General features: G+C 42.5%; 2 protein-coding genes across 8 annotated transcripts in view; one reads left to right on the forward strand and one right to left on the reverse strand.

Annotated features, from left to right (window-relative positions):
- Positions 1-4,917, reverse strand: part of HSF2BP (heat shock transcription factor 2 binding protein) — a 31,511-nt gene extending 26,594 nt beyond the window's left edge. For 3 of the 5 annotated variants that reach the window (XM_083855824.1, XM_083855826.1, XM_083855822.1), the window contains exons 1-2: positions 4,840-4,917; positions 2,623-2,773 (exon numbers count right to left, since the gene is read on the reverse strand). In XM_083855824.1, the coding sequence (XP_083711950.1) occupies positions 2,623-2,773; positions 4,840-4,875 (187 nt within the window). In that variant the 5' untranslated portion in view covers positions 4,876-4,917. The remainder of the gene's footprint in view (positions 1-2,622; positions 2,774-4,839) is intronic. The other 2 variants (XM_083855825.1, XM_083855823.1) reach the window with 1 other exon arrangement.
- Positions 4,918-5,916: 999 nt separating this feature from the next.
- The window catches only part of RRP1B (ribosomal RNA processing 1B), a 30,723-nt gene continuing 17,566 nt past the window's right edge, over positions 5,917-19,073 (forward strand). For 2 of the 3 annotated variants that reach the window (XM_083854865.1, XM_083854866.1), the window contains exons 1-10: positions 5,917-6,093; positions 10,556-10,638; positions 11,706-11,763; positions 12,458-12,543; positions 13,843-13,904; positions 15,249-15,378; positions 16,745-16,809; positions 17,307-17,470; positions 17,683-17,777; positions 18,597-18,694. In XM_083854865.1, coding sequence (XP_083710991.1) covers positions 5,961-6,093; positions 10,556-10,638; positions 11,706-11,763; positions 12,458-12,543; positions 13,843-13,904; positions 15,249-15,378; positions 16,745-16,809; positions 17,307-17,470; positions 17,683-17,777; positions 18,597-18,694 — 974 coding nt within the window. In that variant the 5' untranslated portion in view covers positions 5,917-5,960. Of the gene's footprint in view, positions 6,094-8,138; positions 8,300-10,555; positions 10,639-11,705; positions 11,764-12,457; positions 12,544-13,842; positions 13,905-15,248; positions 15,379-16,744; positions 16,810-17,306; positions 17,471-17,682; positions 17,778-18,596; positions 18,695-19,073 lie in introns of those variants that run through there. The other variant, XM_083854867.1, reaches the window with a different exon arrangement.

Below are 19,073 nucleotides of genomic sequence, written 5' to 3' on the forward strand. Positions count from 1 at the left end.
TAAAGGTATCACAATGTTTTATGTAGAAGGGCAAAAAAAAAGGACAATAGTGGAAGCTGCTGAAAAGAGACTTCTTTCTAGTTGCTCCTCATTTGTGGAAACCCCCCTGCTATGCCCAGTCAGCCCTCCCAGTTGTGCCTTTGCTCTGAAGAGAAAGAAGCAGCTTTCACTACCAACTTGAGTGGAAAAAAAAAAAAAAAAAAAAAAAAAAAAAGAAATTGAAATGGCACCTTCACACAAAGAAGAAATATGTAACTTCACTGCAGTGGCAAATCAGACTCTGGGAACAAGTAGCACTTGCTCCCAAGACAGAGAATCAAAAGCAGAATAAGACACTGAGCACAGGAAAGAAGAGAAGGCCCCCATTTCAGATGTGAGGTAGAATTCTCATCCACAGAAAGTTACAGGTCATACCAGGGGATTTTCTGGACCAGAGATCTAATCTCGAAGCTCTGGGAGGTGGAGAACTGAGTACAACAGGGATGAATGCCAACAAGTGATGGAATTCCCATTCTATTGAACCAAAAGCTAGATCAATGTCAAATGCTATTTTTAACACTTCCCAAGTGGAGTGAGTTCCACTAAACATAACCATAATAATACAGAAAAACTGCTGGAGCTGTTTTTTTAAGACTCTTGGAGCCAAGCACTCTTCCTAAGAAGAACAAGTAGTAAGAACAAAACAGAACCCTCTTTTCAAAATGAACAATTACCCTGGCAAAAATCTTACTGAAGACCCTGACAGCAGCCTGAAAAGCAGATGTTGCTGCACTGAGCATTGCCAGCTCAGATCTCAGACATCACCTCAGAAAAGCCACAGGAAATGGGTGGTTACACACACCAGTGCAGATCTCAAAGCTGTTCAAGACTCCATCCATCTCACAACTGAATGGGCCAGGGGTGTTGAAAGTCCCTGACTGTAATCTGCACTTCTTGAGGAGCAGGAGACTCTGCAGCTCAAGCACACTTCAACAGCACCCAGAAAATTGCAGCAGCTGATGGAAATCTAGGGAAATCTAGAGATGTACAAATCACACATCAGGCTTCTGTAAGAACAACATGAAAAAAACCTCTCTAGGAGCTGCCAGGGCTCCTGTGAGCTTCACAGGCCACCCCCAGAGGCTGTATGCAGCAAACAGCACCATTCTGAGACTGAGGGCTGCTTGTGTCCCTGGGATGCCCAACCTGTATTAATTTGTATGCTCCAAAGCCTCCTTATTTCAGTCTACCTTACTTCATGCTGCAGAGGTAGCAGAAGACTGAATCAGCAAAAATCTCCAGTTGATTTGTCCAGCTGCAGGGGCACACAATGCCCAGAGCCTGAAAAAATATTCAAATGACCTGATCACCTGCAAGAGAAACCTCCACTGTGGAGAAAGACTCAAGAGAATTCAAAGTCTGACTGAGCCTCAGGTCCTGTCCTACAGAATCCAGAGAATGCTGGGCAGCCAGCAGAACATTTTGAGGAGTCTTAAAATCTCCATGTTGATGCCATGAGCTTGCTCTGGATGGCCCCAGCAGTGTCTCCTCGATGCCTGGCACAAGGAATGTAAGAAGGATCAGTGACAGGAATCTCAAGACATGTAGGTGAAAACTAATTGAGGAACCTGAACACTTAATGCAATGGAAACAGTCCCTGATGCCCTGCAAGAGCATGAAGAGAACACTTCCAGATCCTACCCACTGCCTGTGACATGGAAGAAAACTGGGAACAGTCCCTGATGCCTTGCAAGAGCACAAAGAGAACACTTGCAGATCCTACCCACTGCCTGTGACATAGAAGAATCTTCCCAAGGAGTGGATCACTGAGGCAGCTGGAAGCTCTGCCCCAATATATTATATTCTCACACACAGGCCTTGAGGCTCTCTCTTGCTCTTCCTTAGCTGTTGCAAATTAATTTCCCATTTATCACTCGATATTCTAGAACAGACACACTCTCTGCAGTCTGTCTCAGTGCTTGTTCCATGTCTTTTCAGGCCAACCCAGATCCAGGTAAATTGTACAGCTGCAGGTGAGCTCCAGGCTAGGGATGGAGCTGACTCCTGTGTGGCCCTGATGGCATATTGGGAGTGGGGTAATTTTGGAAAAAAATAATGCACAGAGAAGCCCAACATTGAAAACTGGACTTTGGGGATAGCAATAAAAGGACTTTTCTTATAGAATATTTTTTTTATTAGTAAAGCACACAAGCTAAAAAAATAAGACATGCCAAATACAGGATTAATTCACTCCAATTTTTACCCACTGCTATGTACCATTATTTTGTTGGGTTTTTTTTTCTTTTGTGCCACGTGACCTTTTGAAAAACAAAATGCTTTTGCCTTTTCTCAAAGGGCAAACACCTTTTTTTTCCCTCATACAGCTTCCCTTACTGCCTGAACTATTTATGTTTTTATCCACACTAAAATTTTTTTAAAGATTAATTTGACATGTCTGATTATTCTTAAGGCAGCCTGTAATTTTCTTCACTACAAACACAATAATTTACTGAAGCTGTCACTGAACAACACAGTTGAATCTGGAATAGCTCCACAAACTCCACAACTATTTCTGGGGCACAACAGTTTGTTCTAAGCAGTTCTGGCAGAAACTGCAAGAGCTTGTAAGATGGTGCTACTCACTTGATTCAATAGCATCCAGCTTCTGGAATGTCCCCAAGATATCTCCATTTACTATTTTGGGTAAGAAATCCCGCAGTTGCATAACTTCAGTTGTCAGCCTTTCCAAATCCCTCCTCCTAACTTTTACGAATTCCTCTTTGGTCTCAGCCTTCTGAAATAAAACAACAAAGCAAGACAAAAACAAACAAACCCACAATCAATCAAAGACACTGTTGCAGCCCAGTAGCACTATTCTGCTTCAATTTCTTTTCTTGGAGAAAAATATTCCTCTCTATGATATCATTTCAGAATTTTTTAAGAGAATTATCCAGCAAACAAACCCAAAAGGTTTGCTTGAGGTTGACCCTTTGACTGTAATCTTAATTTTTGCCTCTGTGGCCTTTCTTCATGTGTTTCTTCACCCAAGATGCATCTGAGAATGCTGCAAAAATTAACACTCACACTTTAAAATGTGAGCAGCACACACCAAGCTGTTGTTTCATGACTGTCGTAAAGGATACGATTACTCAGCTTCTTAATTAATTCAAACATTTGCAAGATCCTCAGGCCTAAATTACAACAACTCTTTTGGAGGAAACTGCACAGTTTTCAAACCAATTTATCTTTTGTGAAGAGCAGAAGTTATTTGCAGCCATCTGCAACCTAATTCTGAGGTAAGAGAGAAACGTTTGCTACCTTCCTCTCCTGCCAAACGACAACAGCTATAGAATAGCTTTTCTTCAATATTCCAGTAGAATGTGTGTTAATTTTAAAATTACAGAGCAATTTCTGTACAAAAAAACCCCATAAAGTCCAATTTCTGATGCACACACACGTGCACTCTTCTGGATGTTAAAAAGGCTGATACACACACACCAACAAAAAGAAAGTTTTATCATGTTTTGACTAAAACATCAATCACTTAATATGCTTCCAGAAAGCAAAATTATATCTTAGTACTGCTTTGCACTGCACTGAGAGCAGTGCTGACAAAGTGAGATTTTTTTATGTATCACATCTTATTCTAGAGGGAAGAGGATAACAAATCAAAACTTCATCTCCTACAGGTTCAAAATGTGCCATCCCCACAGTCCTCTCAAGAGCAGACACACAAGACAAATGGAAGTCATCCTCTCCAACCATTCTCTCCAATCCTTTCTGCTTCCCTCCTTCCTCAGATTAAACATTTCCTTTCAGCTTTGCTTCCCACTCTATTTCTTCCCCAGCTGTCTTTCAAATCCAGAGAGTTTTGGGACAGGTCAGTCCCAGCTCTGCAGGTTCACAGCTGTAATGAAGGCATGGAAGAAATATTTTTGTTTTAATTTGAACTGTAAGCTCTAAGTTCCATCTAGGAAGTGCTTATGGCAAGGTTCATAAGGCCAAGTAGCACCACATGACGTGACTCCAGAATAAATTCCACTCGTCTAAGTCTCAAGAAAGCACGGAACAAACACATGGGAAAAGAAGTCCTTAGAGGAATGCCATGTGTGTGTGTCAGCAACCATGAATGACAGAGGGAATTCAGTATTGCCCAGACTTACAGAGCAAAATCTGGTACATAAAAATAGCTCTGTTCACCAGTAGAAGATGAATTCAAATAAAACAGGCTGTGAATCACTGGTGTTGAGACATGAAATACGCAGTAAGGAGAAAATTCTCATTTGTAGTTCCCACTGTAAGCACAGGTCTTTGCAGTGCTGCAGTACAGTAGACAACTTCTATTTTTTCTGTTTAAGCAGCTTCTCCACACCTCTCTGTTCTACAAGAGTATGTTAAAGGCAAATGCAGACAGGGGAGAACAGGAGTTTTCTGCCCAGTCCTTATAGTAACAGCAGTGGGAAGTAGGAAATTTGACTTCACAGAGTTCTTTCACAGGGGTCAAGTCCCTCAGTAATGCACCTGAGCTCATGTCCTGCCTGGTGTGAGCCCAGTGAAGGGAATTCCCCTTCCCTGCCAGTCGTGGGGAGTCAAACAGGGCTGGTGATGGACCCCGAGCACGGAATCACTGCCTGCCCTTTCCCCACTCACTCCTCACCAGCTCAGGGTGCCTCTGGCACCGCCCTACAGCCCCCACCACGCTCCTCTCCTCCTGCGGCCCCGCCATTGCCCCCTCAGGGCCCGGCAAGGCCCAGGACCACCACACAACCCCCGCTCCTTCTGCTCCTGGGGGCACCCACGCCCACATGGCCCCCCGGGCCGGGCCCGACCTCAGAGCCGGCCCCGGGCCGCTGGCGATACCTGCGCGTCGCCAGCGAGGCCGGAGCCGCGCCACATCGCGACAGCGGCGTCGTGCGGGAGGAGGGAAGGGCGTGAGGGCGGGAGAGAACACGCTGTGGCCACGCCCCTGTTTGTGGCCACGCCCCTGTTTGTGGCCACGCCTATTCCAATTGGGAGACTGCGCTCGGGGCGTGGTCTGGGCGTGGTCTGTGTGGTCAGGCTCCGCCCCCAGGCCCGCCCAGAGCGGTCCCAGGGGAACTCCGCCACAACGGCGGGATAGCCCTGGGATAACGCCGGGACAATACCGGGATAACGCCGTGACAACACCGAGAGAACACCGTGACAATGCCAGGACAATACCGGACTGCCCGGGACGGCCAGAGCAAGGCAGGGTTGTGGGGAGCTGCAGCCCGGCCCTGCTGTGGTGCGGCTGGGGCTGGAGGCTCCAGGGAATGGCACAGTTGGGAGGCAGTTTGGATGTGCTGGAGGGCAGGGAGGCTCTGCAGGGGGGATGGAAGGACCGAGGCCAGTGGTGTGAGGTTCAGCAAGGCCAAGGGCCGGGTCCTGCTGCACTTGGGGTACAACAATCCCCTGCGGCTCCAGGCTGGGGAAGGAGAAGGGGAAGGAGAGTCTGCAAAGCTGCCCGGAGGAAAAGGACCTGGGGTCGTGGTCAACAGAGGCTGGACATGAGCCAGGTGAGCCCACGTGGGCAGGAAGGCCAATGGCACCTGGCTTGAGTCAGCAATAGCGCGGCCAGCAGGACCAGGACACTGATTACGCCGCTGTGCTGGGCACAGGTGAGGCCACACCTCAGGCCCCTCGATTCACTCAGTGCCATGGGCTGGTTGACAAGGTGGTGGATCCCTCACAGACCGGACTGATCATCTCAGACCTTCATTTCCAGCCTTTATGCGTCTGTGATCTGTGGGGTGCCGGGGCCAGTGCCTCCCCTGGGCGAGCCCGCCCCGCCGGTGCCGCTGAGCCCCGAGCTCCGCGATGTTCCCTCAGCCCTCACGGCCCCGCCCCGCCTCCCGCGGTGACGACACAGCCCCGCGCCCGTGACGGCATCAGGCGGGGCCCGGCGGGGCAGGACGGGCCGGGAGCGGGGCAGGAACGGGACGGGCACAGGGCCAGGCCGGGCCATGGCTCCTGCCGCCGTGCAGCCGCCTGAGGTGCAGTTCGCTCAGCGCTTGGCCGCCAACGAGAAGCGCATCCGAGACCGCGCCCTCAAAAAGCTGCGGGGTTACATCGGCGTGCGGACCCAGAGTCCCGACGGTACGGACTGGGGCGGGCCGGGGGCCGGGGGGATGGACAGGGAGCGGGGTAGGGACGGGGACAGGGACGGGGACAGGTCCCGGCGGCCTGGCGGGGGGAGGAGCAGCGGGCCCGGCGGACGGACGGACGGACGGATGGGCGGCGTGGCGAGGGAAGGAGAGGAAGGAAGCACCACGTGTGCGCCCTGAGCCCGGCACGCCTCCTCGGGGCTTCTTCTCGGGGTTTGGTAGTTTGGGTTGTTGTTTTTTGTTTTTTTTTTTTTGTTTTTTTTTTTTCTGTTTTTTTTTTTTTTTCTGTCTTTTTTTTATTTTGGTTTGTTTTTTTTGTTTGGGTTTGGGGTTTTTTATGTTTTTTGGTGGCTTTTTGGGGTTTTTTTTGTTGTTGGGGTTTTTTTGGGTTTTTTGGGGGTTTTTTGGGTATTTTTTGTGTTTTTTGTTGTTGTTTTCTTTTTTGTTTATTAGTTTCTTTTTCTTTTTTTCTTCTTTTTTCTTCTTTTTTTTTTCTTTTTCTTTTTTTTCCCTTCCCCCCCTTTTTTTCTTATTTCCTTTCACTTTACTTTTTTGCCTTTTTTATTATTATTATTATTATTATTGTTATTGTATTTTTACTGTTACGCACATATTTCACCATGTACACACGCACGTGTTGCCCCGGTGCTGCCGCAAGCGCAGCCCCAGCCCCCAGGACCCGAGGGACTCGGGGATCACCGCTCGGGAAAGTGTCTCCGGGCACTGGAGGGGCTGCGGAAAGATCAGTTTGCATTGAGGGAGGGTTTTGTTGGCAGCATTAATAAATCCGGGATGGGAGCAGGATGGCTCGGGTGCTCTCATTCCCAAGGAACAGGGCACTGAACGGATCCAGGCTGGAAACATCCCCATATGTGCAGGATAAAGTTTTATTTTGTGTTGTTTGTGAGGTGATGTCTGTTTCCGTGACTGATATTGGAGGGAATCAAGAAAAGCTAAGTTATGTTTCAGCACTCGTGTCATTGCAGCTGATTCTGTGTAACCCGTTTAGGTTACCTGTTACCTCCACTTCATGGAGGTAAAAACATTTTTTCCTACATTTTTCCAAAAATTCTACTTGGAGCCTTATATCAGCACCTTAGAACTAAGAGTTCAGTGGTGTCCCTGGAGTCAGTTTGAGGCTGGCAAGGCCAGGCTGAGGCTTCCTGCACCTGCAAGTGCCTCATGTGCACAGTTTCCACATGACAGTGTGTTATCGCTATACCTTATATTATATATAATATATATAATGTAATCTACAATCTATATTTTATGTTTCATTTATATAAAACATACATTTTATAAGCTGCTTTATATGTTATTACCATGTATTTTAATTATATACTATTGCATATTACATCTATGTTTAATATATCAGTATATATTACATATAGTATATATATAATCAGTATATATTATATATAGTATATATATAGTATATATGGCTTTGGGAAACCAGCCTAGAGCTGACCCCAAGAGCTAAACTCCAGCTGGAGTGCTGGACCTCAGTGAATTCCTTGGAAAGACTGTGGAATGAATATTTTTTCTTTCCTTTCCAAGTAGTGTTTGACCTGTTAGCCACTTCTGACAGAGAGAAGGACACCTAGAACAGCCTTACAGGGTCAGGCCAGGGAGCCAAACAGTCATTATCCCATTCCTGACAATTAACATAGACCTAGGGATTGCCTGGGGACTAGGACAGTGTACATCATGTACCTCCCAAATACTTTCTATTTTGTTTTTTTTTTAGCTCTGGAGACTTTCTAAGGGTGACTCTGTGTTCAGTAGGGCTCTGTGCATCTCGCTGCGAAGTGCAGATTCCTTGAAGTTTGTGAAAGCAGCCACAAGAGCCCATAACTGAGAGAAAAAGGCTGCAGGGTCAGGCACTGCTTTAAGACATCATGAAACCATCACAGGGAAATCAAGCTCAGTTGAGCTGTGAACTTTTGCATGTTAAAATCAGCACACTGTGGAATGCAAATGAGTAGGAAACAAAGCTGACTAATTTCCAGAGCTCTTAGATTTACTTGCTGTTAGGTACTCTCCAAACTGGCAGTATTGAAACAAAGATTAAGTTTTTTGGGCTTGGAGAAGAAGCATGTTCAGGAGAGAGGAGGTTATTTTAAGTTATTTATTAATTACCAGCCTTATACCCATCCAGTGCTCTGAGAGGGATGAGGCTCACACATCAGGCAACCCAGGTAAGATGCCCTAACCTGAGGAGTTGAGAATGTATTCACTTTGGGAAGAAGTTCCGGAGTTCAGCTGATGTTCAGGTGTTTTATAGGGTTTTTTTAATAGTTTATATAGCAGGACTGCTCTGTGTTGTCTGTGCTAAGGCTGAGCTTCTTCAGAGAGCCAGAGCTCTTAATTTTCAGGAAGAAGTTAAACTCTGTGGAAGGCTTTGAACTGCCAAATGAATTGATGAAAGAATAATAAACAGAAATAACTTCTAGTAAAAGAGGGAAGCTTGCTGGAGAGTTTCCTGTCTGACAGAGCTGCACTTACTTGTGCCTGGATCTGTAAAGGATTTATGTTATTTCCAGTGAAATGTGCCTGTGTGCATCTGGTCCATTGCAATTATCTAGAATAGGAAAATTTTTAACAAATTCAATGATAGCAGTGTCAAAGTAGCCTAACTCCCAAACAGAAATGCTGACAAGCCTTGCATTAAAGTAGCTGTGAGTGGTTGTAAAGTGTTAATCCCAGCTCCTACAATAAATAGAATAGAGTTACTGTGCATAGGGACAGTTATAATTCAAGCCCTAAAGCCAAAATCTTTCTCAGAATAGATTTAATGTATAAAAAGCCTTCAGTTCTGGGCACTGTGGTTGCTAATACAATGTATTCAAGTTTTAAAATAATCTTGCTTTAATGGTTATTATTTGACAGCTATGGCTGGGGACAGCACATAAAGTTGAAAAACAGAGAACACTCTTTAAACTACTCTTTTGAGCCACTAGGATAAGAAAATTGCTCTAATTTTTGGTCAGAGTCTTATGTCAAATGGACACTTATGCCTAGGGCACTTTAAAGAGCCCTATGTGTATGAAAAGCAACCCCATGACAGTCTGTGTTTTCTTCCCTCAGAGCACAGGAACAGGTGGAGTCGATGTCCCTGGAGGGATTTAAAAGATGTAGATGTGGCACTTGGGGACATGGTTTAGTGGTGGCCTTGGCAGTGATTATCTGAGAGGTCTTTTCCAACCTGAATAATTCTGTGATTCAATTCTGTGAACTCCTGAGCCACATTTATAGGTGATGCCTCTGTCTGATGCCTCTGTAGGGTTAATGCTGAGTGTGAGGTTAAAACTGCTTCTTACCACTCAGTATTTCACGTATAATTCCCTTAAGAAATGTTATTAATTTTAATATTTCAATTAACTTTAAATCAGTGAATCAAATTGTTTCGTATTTTATCGTAACAGCACTATCAAATCTAAGTCAAATTTATAATTAATGCTTAATATTTCTGGATACATTGCTTCCTACATAGGATTTTGCATATTTCCTCATTTGCTTTCTTTTCAAGCAAGCAGTACTAACATGTTGCAGTGTTTTTGTCTCAGTGATAATTGCTTTCAAATGACTTGGTCCAAGGAGAAGGTGCACAATTTAGATCTTGCACTGGGTCTCAGGCTTTTTGACTGGCAGACCCCTGGGACAGTGATCTTTTTGGAACAGATTTGAGCTTACTGAAGATGATGACCTTTTCAAAGTGATGTTTCATGAGATTGCTTGGGAGTATTTAATAGGCCATAGTTTGAAAATAGCTGTAGTAGGTCATTGTAGCTGCCTTGTAACAATGTGCTGTTACAATTTTACTTCAGAGAAATTTAGCTGATATAATGAAAAATCCCGTTCTTGAGCAGGTCTTAGTGACTTTCCATGTAGTACTTTACTTCTAGAATGTGAAAATATGTTTTTGCTGTTAAAATTCAGGTGTTACTACATCCCAAGACTAACTATATCAGAAATACTTTCATTATAGTTGCTCAGGCTCTTTGACTATGAAGTTTAATGTAGAAATAAATGTGGTAGAAGTTTATTCTATCAAAACAAACCCCTAGTAAGGAGTAAAACTATGGGAAAAGTGAGACTTTGTTAAAAGCAACAAAACAAAAAACATCATGGCTCTTGTAAAACGATTTCTGATGCTCTCATTAAAAATTTCTTTCAGACTTGGTGATGCAAATATGCCAGAGACGTTTATCAGAATTATCTTGGTTTTCATCTTACCTGTGATTGCTTTGAAATCTTTGTTCAGTACAAAGTAGAAGCTTACAGTCACTGAATCACTGTTCTATGCCAAATTGCCTTTGATGTGCTTACAGTAGGAACCCAGAGAAAATAACAAAAACAAAGCAGAAAACAGGGAGCAGGGGGAACTGCATGAAAATATTTTGGTGGAAATGTGTGGTTTTTTTCCTTTCATTCAGACTTATTCTCTACCGTAGGTGGCTTCAGTCAGGAAGAGCTGCTGAAAATATGGAAGGGCCTTTTCTATTGTATGTGGATGCAGGATAAACCTCTGCTTCAGGTATAGTAACTGGGTTTGTATTTGCTTGAGAGGGGACCCTCCAAAATACTTTTACTTTAGGGACATAGTAATTTAGAATGGGGAAAATTAGTTTAGTTTGGGGTTGGTTTTTTTGGGGTTTTTTTTGGAGTGGGGAGTGGTTTGGGGGTGTTTCTTTTGGTTTGTTTTGCTTGTGGGTTTTTGTTCATTTTGTTTTGGTTTTGGGTTTTTTGGGGGGGGGAGGTTTTGTTATGTTTGGTTTTGTTTGTTTTGTGTTTTGTTTTTTTTTTTCTCCTGCCGCCCTTCTGTGGTACCTGCAGGAGAAGAGGTGACTGTAACACTGTAACTTGGTGATCTGAACATGAACAGATCATCTTTGGAGTCTCCTTCTGAGGGGCAGCTGTAGCTGTTAACCTTTCAGAAGGAGAGCTAGAATAGATGCCTCTTGAAATGTTGATTTTGCGTAACTAAAGCAGCAACAGCAGGTTGCCCTTAACTGCAGCTACAACATTTTGTGCAGATTTTAGTATGAAAGTTCCACACTTCCTTTCCCTTTGTTAGTTCAGTAGCACTTCCTCTACTACCAACTTAGTCCCTACTGCATATTTTCATCAGCTTCTACTAGTTTGTCTCCCCACTTTCCAAAGATACTGATTTTGGAGTCACGGCTCTCAGTAACCTCAATTTTCAAATCCCTTGTCTGCATTAACAAGGTTTATGTCACACACAGCTCACACCCCTCTGCAGAGACCTATATGAGAGCAGTGCCCCATGAGTTTTGCATCATTTAATTATTCAAATACATGGGGTTCTTCTCCCCCTAATTTAATTTTGTCTGCTGTCAGAAAGATGATTAGTGCAGAGATCTACTAAAATGAACAGATTTTGATACAGTTGAAACTTCTTTTCCAGCTGACCTAGTCCCAGTGCAAAGATAACTGCAGCACTAAAGCAGATGTTGAGAGAATGTTTTTCATTTTGAGACATGTTTCATGAAATTCATGCTTCTTGTTGTTTGCTGTTAATGTGTTTAGTGAGAAGACCAAACTCTAAAACATCCTACACTAATTATATTTATTTACTTTTAGGAGGAACTTGCAGCCAATATCTCACAGCTTATCCACGTGTTTCAGAATACAGAAGCTCGTAAGTCCTATTTAATTGCCTAATGTTTTGTAAGGTACTTCCATCTTTAGTGATTCCACTATCACAGTGCCTGAATAAAGACAGACAGATAGAGGAGCTGGGCTGTTTTGGTGGGTTTTTCTTTCCTTTCTGTCCATCTAGTTTGTGTGATTGCATTAAGGGAGGCAGGAGCTGCAGGTTCTTTCTGACTGGTGCAGGAGAACAGTTATGTCTTCAGTGTGATGCAGGTGAGGGTTTTCAGGATAGGTGGCAAAACAAACTTGTCCCCTTACTTCTTCTTTCTGCAGAGACTGTTCTGTGTATTTCCTGCTCAAAACCAACCTTGTTTCATCAGCTGTTAAGCCCATGGTATTCAAAATGCTTATGAAGTGGAGTATTCAGTCAGTGCCAAAAATGCATGGGTAGAAATGGGTGCAGAATAGATATTTTGCTCAAACTTGTGTGTATATAACACAGAATAGATACAAATCTGTCCCTGTAATTAAACTTGGTTTTAAAAGGAGCTGTGTGCCTTTTCTTGTATTGTTCTCAAGTTCAGTAGATTCTCGTCCCAATGTCAAGCCTGTCTTCATACAGCTCTGTCCCTGTCACTAGGAGAGTCCTAGGGAACTGCATCCCTTTCTGGAGATTCTTTCAGATCTGCAGAACAGCCCACTGTGTCAGACATGCAGGTGTTTTTCCTTCCCCCTTGCAGGACACCTGTTCATCCAGGCATTTTGGCAGACAATGAACCGGGAATGGAACGGGATTGACAATCTGCGCCTGGACAAGTATTACATGGTAATTATCCCTCTCTGGGTGGTGTTTTCTCCTGGAAAATGGGTGTGCTGGTGTGCTGGAAGGCCACTCTGCACATGGATTGGTGTCTATTGTAAGAGAAGACAATGTATCATCTTCTTGACACATTGCAAGAGATGTTTATTTTAAAGCCTTTCACTCACCCCTGCATGAATCTTAAAAGCCAGTACAGTTTATATCGTGGTCAAAGGCTTTCCCTTCTAACATAGGGATTTTTCTCATTGATTTCTATACTGGAATATAAATACTGTCTCAACAGACACTGTATCAACAGCAGTTCACACAGAACACAGATTTCACACAGAATGACTAGGTTGAAGTGACCTTCAAGATCATTGAGTCCAACCCAGCCCTCACACCTCAACTAAACCATGGCACCAAGTGCCACATCCAATCTTTGTTTAAATACATCCAGGGATGGTGACTCCAGCACCTCCTTGGGCAGACAATTCCAGTACTTTATTATTCTTTCAGTGACAAACTTTTTCCTAATATCCAGCCCCTATTTCCCTTGGCACAGCTTGAGGCTGTGTCCTCTTGTTCTGTCAGTTGCTGCCTGGTGAGTTGTTTAGATCAGACTGCTTCAAGACTCTTTTGTGACTTTGCACTAGAAGCCCAACTTTCCACCAGTAAAGTTTCCACTGTACTACATTCAGTAGTCAGAATTCTTTCTATAGGAAACAGAATATTAAAACAGGAACTAAAATCTTAGAAAGCATACCTCTGTAAAGAACAAAATCCCATTATCTTCTTCTTTGAAAGAAGTTAATTGCAGGCACATTCACTGGAGGTTTTTCTTTCCCAATATTAGCAGATATAAGTTACTTCAATAAGTGAAGTGTTTTGAGCCAGCTGAATGTGGTTGTTTTACGTGTGACTGTTTCTTAGTGAAATTTTCAAGTAAATTAAATTACTATTGCTACCATCTGTCCCATATTGTTGTGTCCAGTTTAAGCTGTGTCTTTTCTTAGCTTAAGGGTAAGAATGAAGAAATTAAGATTTCTTAATGAAGAAATCAGGGCTGTGAATCAAGAGAAAGCTGTATAGTAGAAATGATCATGGATTTTTTTGTGCTTAGCATATGAAAATAGTTTGTTGTCTTTTTTGCTTCACAGCACCCTTGCTTTACATGATAGACAATCTGTCAAAACGTTCATTTGAAGCAGCTTCCACTTTGTGCTATAGAGGATTACCAAGAAATCTGTTCATATTACAGTCACAGTGGCTCCTTTACCTGTTCTCATAAACAGCATGTTTAATAACAGATTTTGTGCTTTGCAGCTAATGCGTCTGATTTTGAGGCAATCCTTTGAAGTGCTGAAAAGAAGTGAATGGGATGAGGGGTAAGCAGATTTCTCGATGTTGTTGCATCATAAACAAGTCACCCAATATACCTGTATTCAAATATATTTTCATTTAATATATTCTTTTTTTTCCATAGATGCCACTGTCATGAAGTCTTAACATTAAGACTTATTCATTCTTCATATCACTTTGTTTAGTAACATAGTAAAGTGTTACATGTCATTAAATTAAATACAGTATTTAATGTATTTAATTTTCTGTTGTAGCCAGAAGAGCTATCAATGAAATATCACCTACAGTGAGACTGTAGACAGGGAACCTGCATCCCAGAAAATACAGAAAAGGAATTTTTTTGCTTGTTTATAGTTTTCTGATTGGCTCTGACTCTTTTTTTTTAAGTATTTATTTTACTGTGGTTAATCATGGTGACTTTTCTTCTGATAAGACAGAACCCTTTAATTGTAAATTAGCCTCCTGTTTGTTGTAAACATCAGTGGGTTTGGTTGTATTTCTTCTATATTCTATTAAAAGGCAAATAATTGCAGTCATTTTCTCTGTCTAGAGCCCTTGTGCCACTTCTAAGCTTGTTGTCTTTAAATTAGTGAAGAGATTAAAATCTTTCAATTAAAAGTGCTCGATAACCCAGTGTTAGGTTATCCTTTCTCTCTCTGTCACCCTCTGAAATGTGGAATGCACTCAGGTGTGTTTTTGTGGAAACAGAAGGGAATTTTGCACTGGGTAAATGCCCTCAGGTTGAGGAGATGAAAATGTTCCTTGACAGGAGCAGAAGGTGTGGGAGGAGGTTTGATAAAGCTGAAGCCCTTCTTCCCACACTCATGGTCACCCAAACTGATCTCTGACAAGATTTCCTATGGCTTTGGCCTCCATCTTTCCCTGGAAGGAGGCAGTGTGGGAAGAGAGGATCACGACTCCTTGCTTTGCAGAGTGAGGGAGCTCAAGAACTGCCTTTCCCTCCTGAGTGGAGCTGAGAAGCTGCCCAGCATGAATTTCTTCCCTCTTGTCTTTTAAATGCTTTTGAAGAAAGGTGTATTAAAGTAAAACTGAAAGAATGTTTATGGGTTTTCAGTGTTTTGAATTCTCTTTGGGGCTGGAAATGTTTGTTCTGGGCAAAACTGCCGCAGGGCCCAAAGAATGCCAGGGGAGAAAGCTTGGAATATACAAAACTTCACTATCCTGAGGGATAGCAATGATAGGCCTCAGGGTGAAAAAAGAAGGAAGAAAGTTCAAATTGGATAGTTGTCCATAATTGTAAAGAAGTGGAGTTTGTTTTCAAGACAAGAGTTTGTTTTCAAGGCAAATAAGACATGAGCAATTGAATATGAATATATTGTTCTTTTTTCCCCTCATTATTTTTTTTCCAGTCTAGTTGAACCATTGCTGCAGCTGTTAATGAAGGAAATTATGGACCCAGACAGCAATTCTCCCACTGGGATAAAGTTCCATTTCATTGATATCTATCTGGATGAATTGGCTAAAGTTGGTGCAAAGGAGGTGAGAAAATACTTTGTCATTTTATTCCTGATTGATGTTAACTGTTTCATGAAGCATCTTAAAAGAAATGTAATGTTTAAATTACGTAATTTTTAATGGTTTTAAATAGAACAACACTGAGTGAGCATGAAGAAAGTTACTTACTACAAGTTATGCTTTTATTCATGTCTTTGACAGTGGGAATATGGTAGTTTCTCTCAAGTTCCTGAGTACTGCTATGCTGCTTCAAATTGAGGTTGGAAAAATAGTAATAGAAAAGTTAGACTATTCTCATTTGTTTGTTTCAGAGGGGACTCCCTGTAATTTCCCTTGTGTGAACATGTTTTCCAGTGTTTGCTTTTGCAAAGGCTCATATAAAGCCTGCTCTTGGCTCATTGTGTAACACCTAAATAGAGGAGGAAAGTGAGCTTTCACAGTTGTCTAATATTTGCTTATTGTTGTTTGTGCATTGTGCAGTTTACCCTCCACATCCAGATGCTTGTTTTGCTGGTAACATCTGTCTTGCTCTGTTGTGTGTTGCTGTGACAGTTGATTTATGGCCCTTAATTTTGGCTGCTGTTCCAGTGGTGCAGAGTTTTGCAGCAGCAAAGCCAAGGAGCATCTCTCCTGTCCCTCCACCTTTCCTGCTTCCCCATGTTCTTCCCAGGCCACTGATACTTCTCCTTGCAATGGACAAAGCTGTCAGCAGTTTTCCATTCCTATTCCTTACAGTCAGTATTCAAACCAATCCTGCCTGCAGGTTTTGAGGTTCTGGGTTTTGGATCAAGTGGAGGAAGAAGTCTGCACCAGAGAAGTGTGAGCACTTGGAGCCCCAATAATTTCTGCAGCTCTATAGTCACACAGCTGTTGTTAAGCCACTCACTGAAAGCCTGGAGAGAGGAGCAAGCCCCCCAAACTATTTGAAATCACAGATGATGCTCATGAATTGGATTTTGAAGGGAAGGGTCTTTATCTTTAGCTCTACTGTAGCTGAGAGGGTTTTGGTGCAAGCAGCCCAGTTAGGAGAAACTCAAATCTTATTCTTTTCTGCTACAGACCTTTGGGAAAGTAAACAAAATGCTTTAAGCTTTCTCTGCCTCCTTATCTAAAGTAAGAAGCTTTGTTGCATTTCTGCACTCAGCAGAATAAAATCTGCAAGGCAGTCAGTGTTTTGATAATACTTCTAGGGAATATCTGGAAGTTAGTGGTAGCAGTGGTAAAAAAAAGGCCCTGGATACCTCTGCCAGTTGGAATTAGATAATATGCTGGAAGACTGTTAAAGAAGATCCCCTAACACCAATTCCTGTACAAACACCAATATTCAAAGAATTTCAGTGTACCCATACAGCATTATCTGTACTCATTATTTTTCTTTCTAATCAAACAGCTCACAGCAGACCAGAATCTCAAGTTCATCGAACCTTTCTGCAAAATTGCTGCCAAATCAAAGGAGTAAGTTGAATGAAAGGACAAATATTTTTTAAGAATTAAGAAACTCTGAATATAGTAATAAATGGATCAAAGGATCATAATTTCGGAATTTAGAGAAAAAGGGTATTTTACCAGCAATGTGCACACTCATTTGAAGATAATTTGTATTTATCTAAGCTATAGATAGTCTCCATGGATTTGTAAGAACTATATCAACTGTTGTTGGTTAATTTGTCCAGTTAATTTTTTAATGCATAGAGCAGCTGAGCTGCTTCTTTGCAGTATAATATAGTTCAGCATATAAAGAGTGAAATTTAAGAGTGGCACATTAGCAGGACACTGCTTGGATTAAAGGACTTCTCTTTAAGGAGTAACAGGTTCACTTTCATCATCTGAAGATTTTGGTGTTCTTCCACTTTCTTTCTCATCCGTTTTCCCTCAAATTCCCACATTTTTAACATGAGAGGGGAAGGTGTTGGTGGTCTGCCTTGTGCTCACCCTGCTCTCCTGTGACACAGCCGCCGTGTGCTCCATGCTGTGGCCACCGGGGTCTTTGAGATGATCGTGGATCAGTCACCCTTCGCCATCGAGGACCTGATGAAGGAGCTGGGGACCAACAGTGATGAGGAGACTGCTTCTGAAGAAGGCAAACAGGAAAATGAAGATGTGCTTAAAACCAAAGGTAAGGAGGAAACTCTAAATTGCTCTGGGAAGAGTTGCTAGGATGGAAGAACCTGTTTCCTGAAAATACATTTCTGCTCTGAACATGTTTAGGGTGTTGTAAGGATAGTTGTGTTTTCCATTTCCTCCCTTCAGATGTGCTTAAAAAAGCTTGTTCTTTTGGAGTCGCTATCTCAGACAAAGCATTAATATTCAGTCTTTTTTCTATAATAGCAGACAGATGTTTGTCAAGAAAGTCAGCACAGAACTCTGAAGAAACAGAGGATATCCATGAAAATGCTGATGATGGGATCGGGGCTGTTCTTCAGGTTTGTGGCTCTTCTGCTCTGTTACTGATATTTCTGCTGTCTTTTTTCCCCATCCCTTTCAAGAGGTGCAGAAGTAAAGAGTGTTAATGGATGAACGTGTTACACAGTTTTAATCTCCTTTGATTTATTGTAAGGTTATATTTATGTAATGTGTATTCTGTGAGTGGTAGTAAAATAAATTCATGTCTAAGTTCCTCTTTCCTCTCTCCCATACTTTGTTTTCTGCTCCTCCCTTCCTGTTTCAAGAGTTAAAAAATATGTGTGCTAAAAGCCAAGTCAGTGAGGATGGGGAAGCAACCAGCCTAATTTTCATTGAACATGGATGATGGGATATATAGGGAGAGAGATTAATATGTTAGAATTTGGGTTTTCCAGACCCAGGCCAGTGCAGTGTAGTGATTCTGACAGATCCTCCCATCAAACACGCAGGTGGATACACTTCATGCATCTGTGGCTTTGAAGCAAGAATTAGGCCATGGCACACTTTAAATCTGATATTCAGCTAAATATTTATGGGAGTTTTGAAGTGGGTTGGCTTCTCTCTTGAGTAAGAATTAAGGTTAGGCACATTGGAGAAAGTGATACCGAGTTCAGCTGTTCTGTTAATGAGGCAGCCATCTGTACAAGTCCCTGTGTGAAGGGGGTGTAAATTTCAACAGAGGAAAACATTTGGGGTTTAGGGGAAGTGTCTGTTTCAAGATGTGTATCTTTACAATTTACCTATTGAACTTAATACTTGATATATTTGTAACACGAGTTGCCCTGGGTTGTCTTGCATGGATAAACTAAGAACAGCTGTGTTGTACTTCCCTCCAACAGTTTGATTACAAGGCTGTTGCTGACAAAATATTCGAGTTCGCAAGTAAGAAAAATATACCTTCCCTGAACAGAAAGAGGCTGTACAAGCTGGTCAAAAAGTGAGTTCTGCTGAAATACACCTTATCCTAAGCTACTTTGATTTTCTTTCTGCCCAGCCTCTCTTGTCCTGGTGACATGATGATGCTGTTGCTCATTGTTACCAGACAACTGCTGCCAGGTGGGCTTATTTGCACAGTATGGGTTTGAACTGCAGCATGTGATACCAGGTTGGGCGTGATGCAAGGAATAGATGCAGGAAAAGTGTAAAATGGCTGTTTTCTCAATAGTTTCAGTGATTTGGTTTGAGTTTGGGGGTCTCTGAGGCACTCTTCTGGTTTTTGTAACTTCCTATGCACAAATATGTTGTTCCTATTTTGACAAAACCATAATAAGTACAGTGATGCTGTTCTGCTAGTGTTATTATTGGTACTGAATGAA

Source organism: Zosterops lateralis, assembly GCF_965231275.1.
Source record: "Zosterops lateralis genome assembly, chromosome: 2".
NCBI classification, from domain to species: domain Eukaryota; kingdom Metazoa; phylum Chordata; class Aves; order Passeriformes; family Zosteropidae; genus Zosterops; species Zosterops lateralis.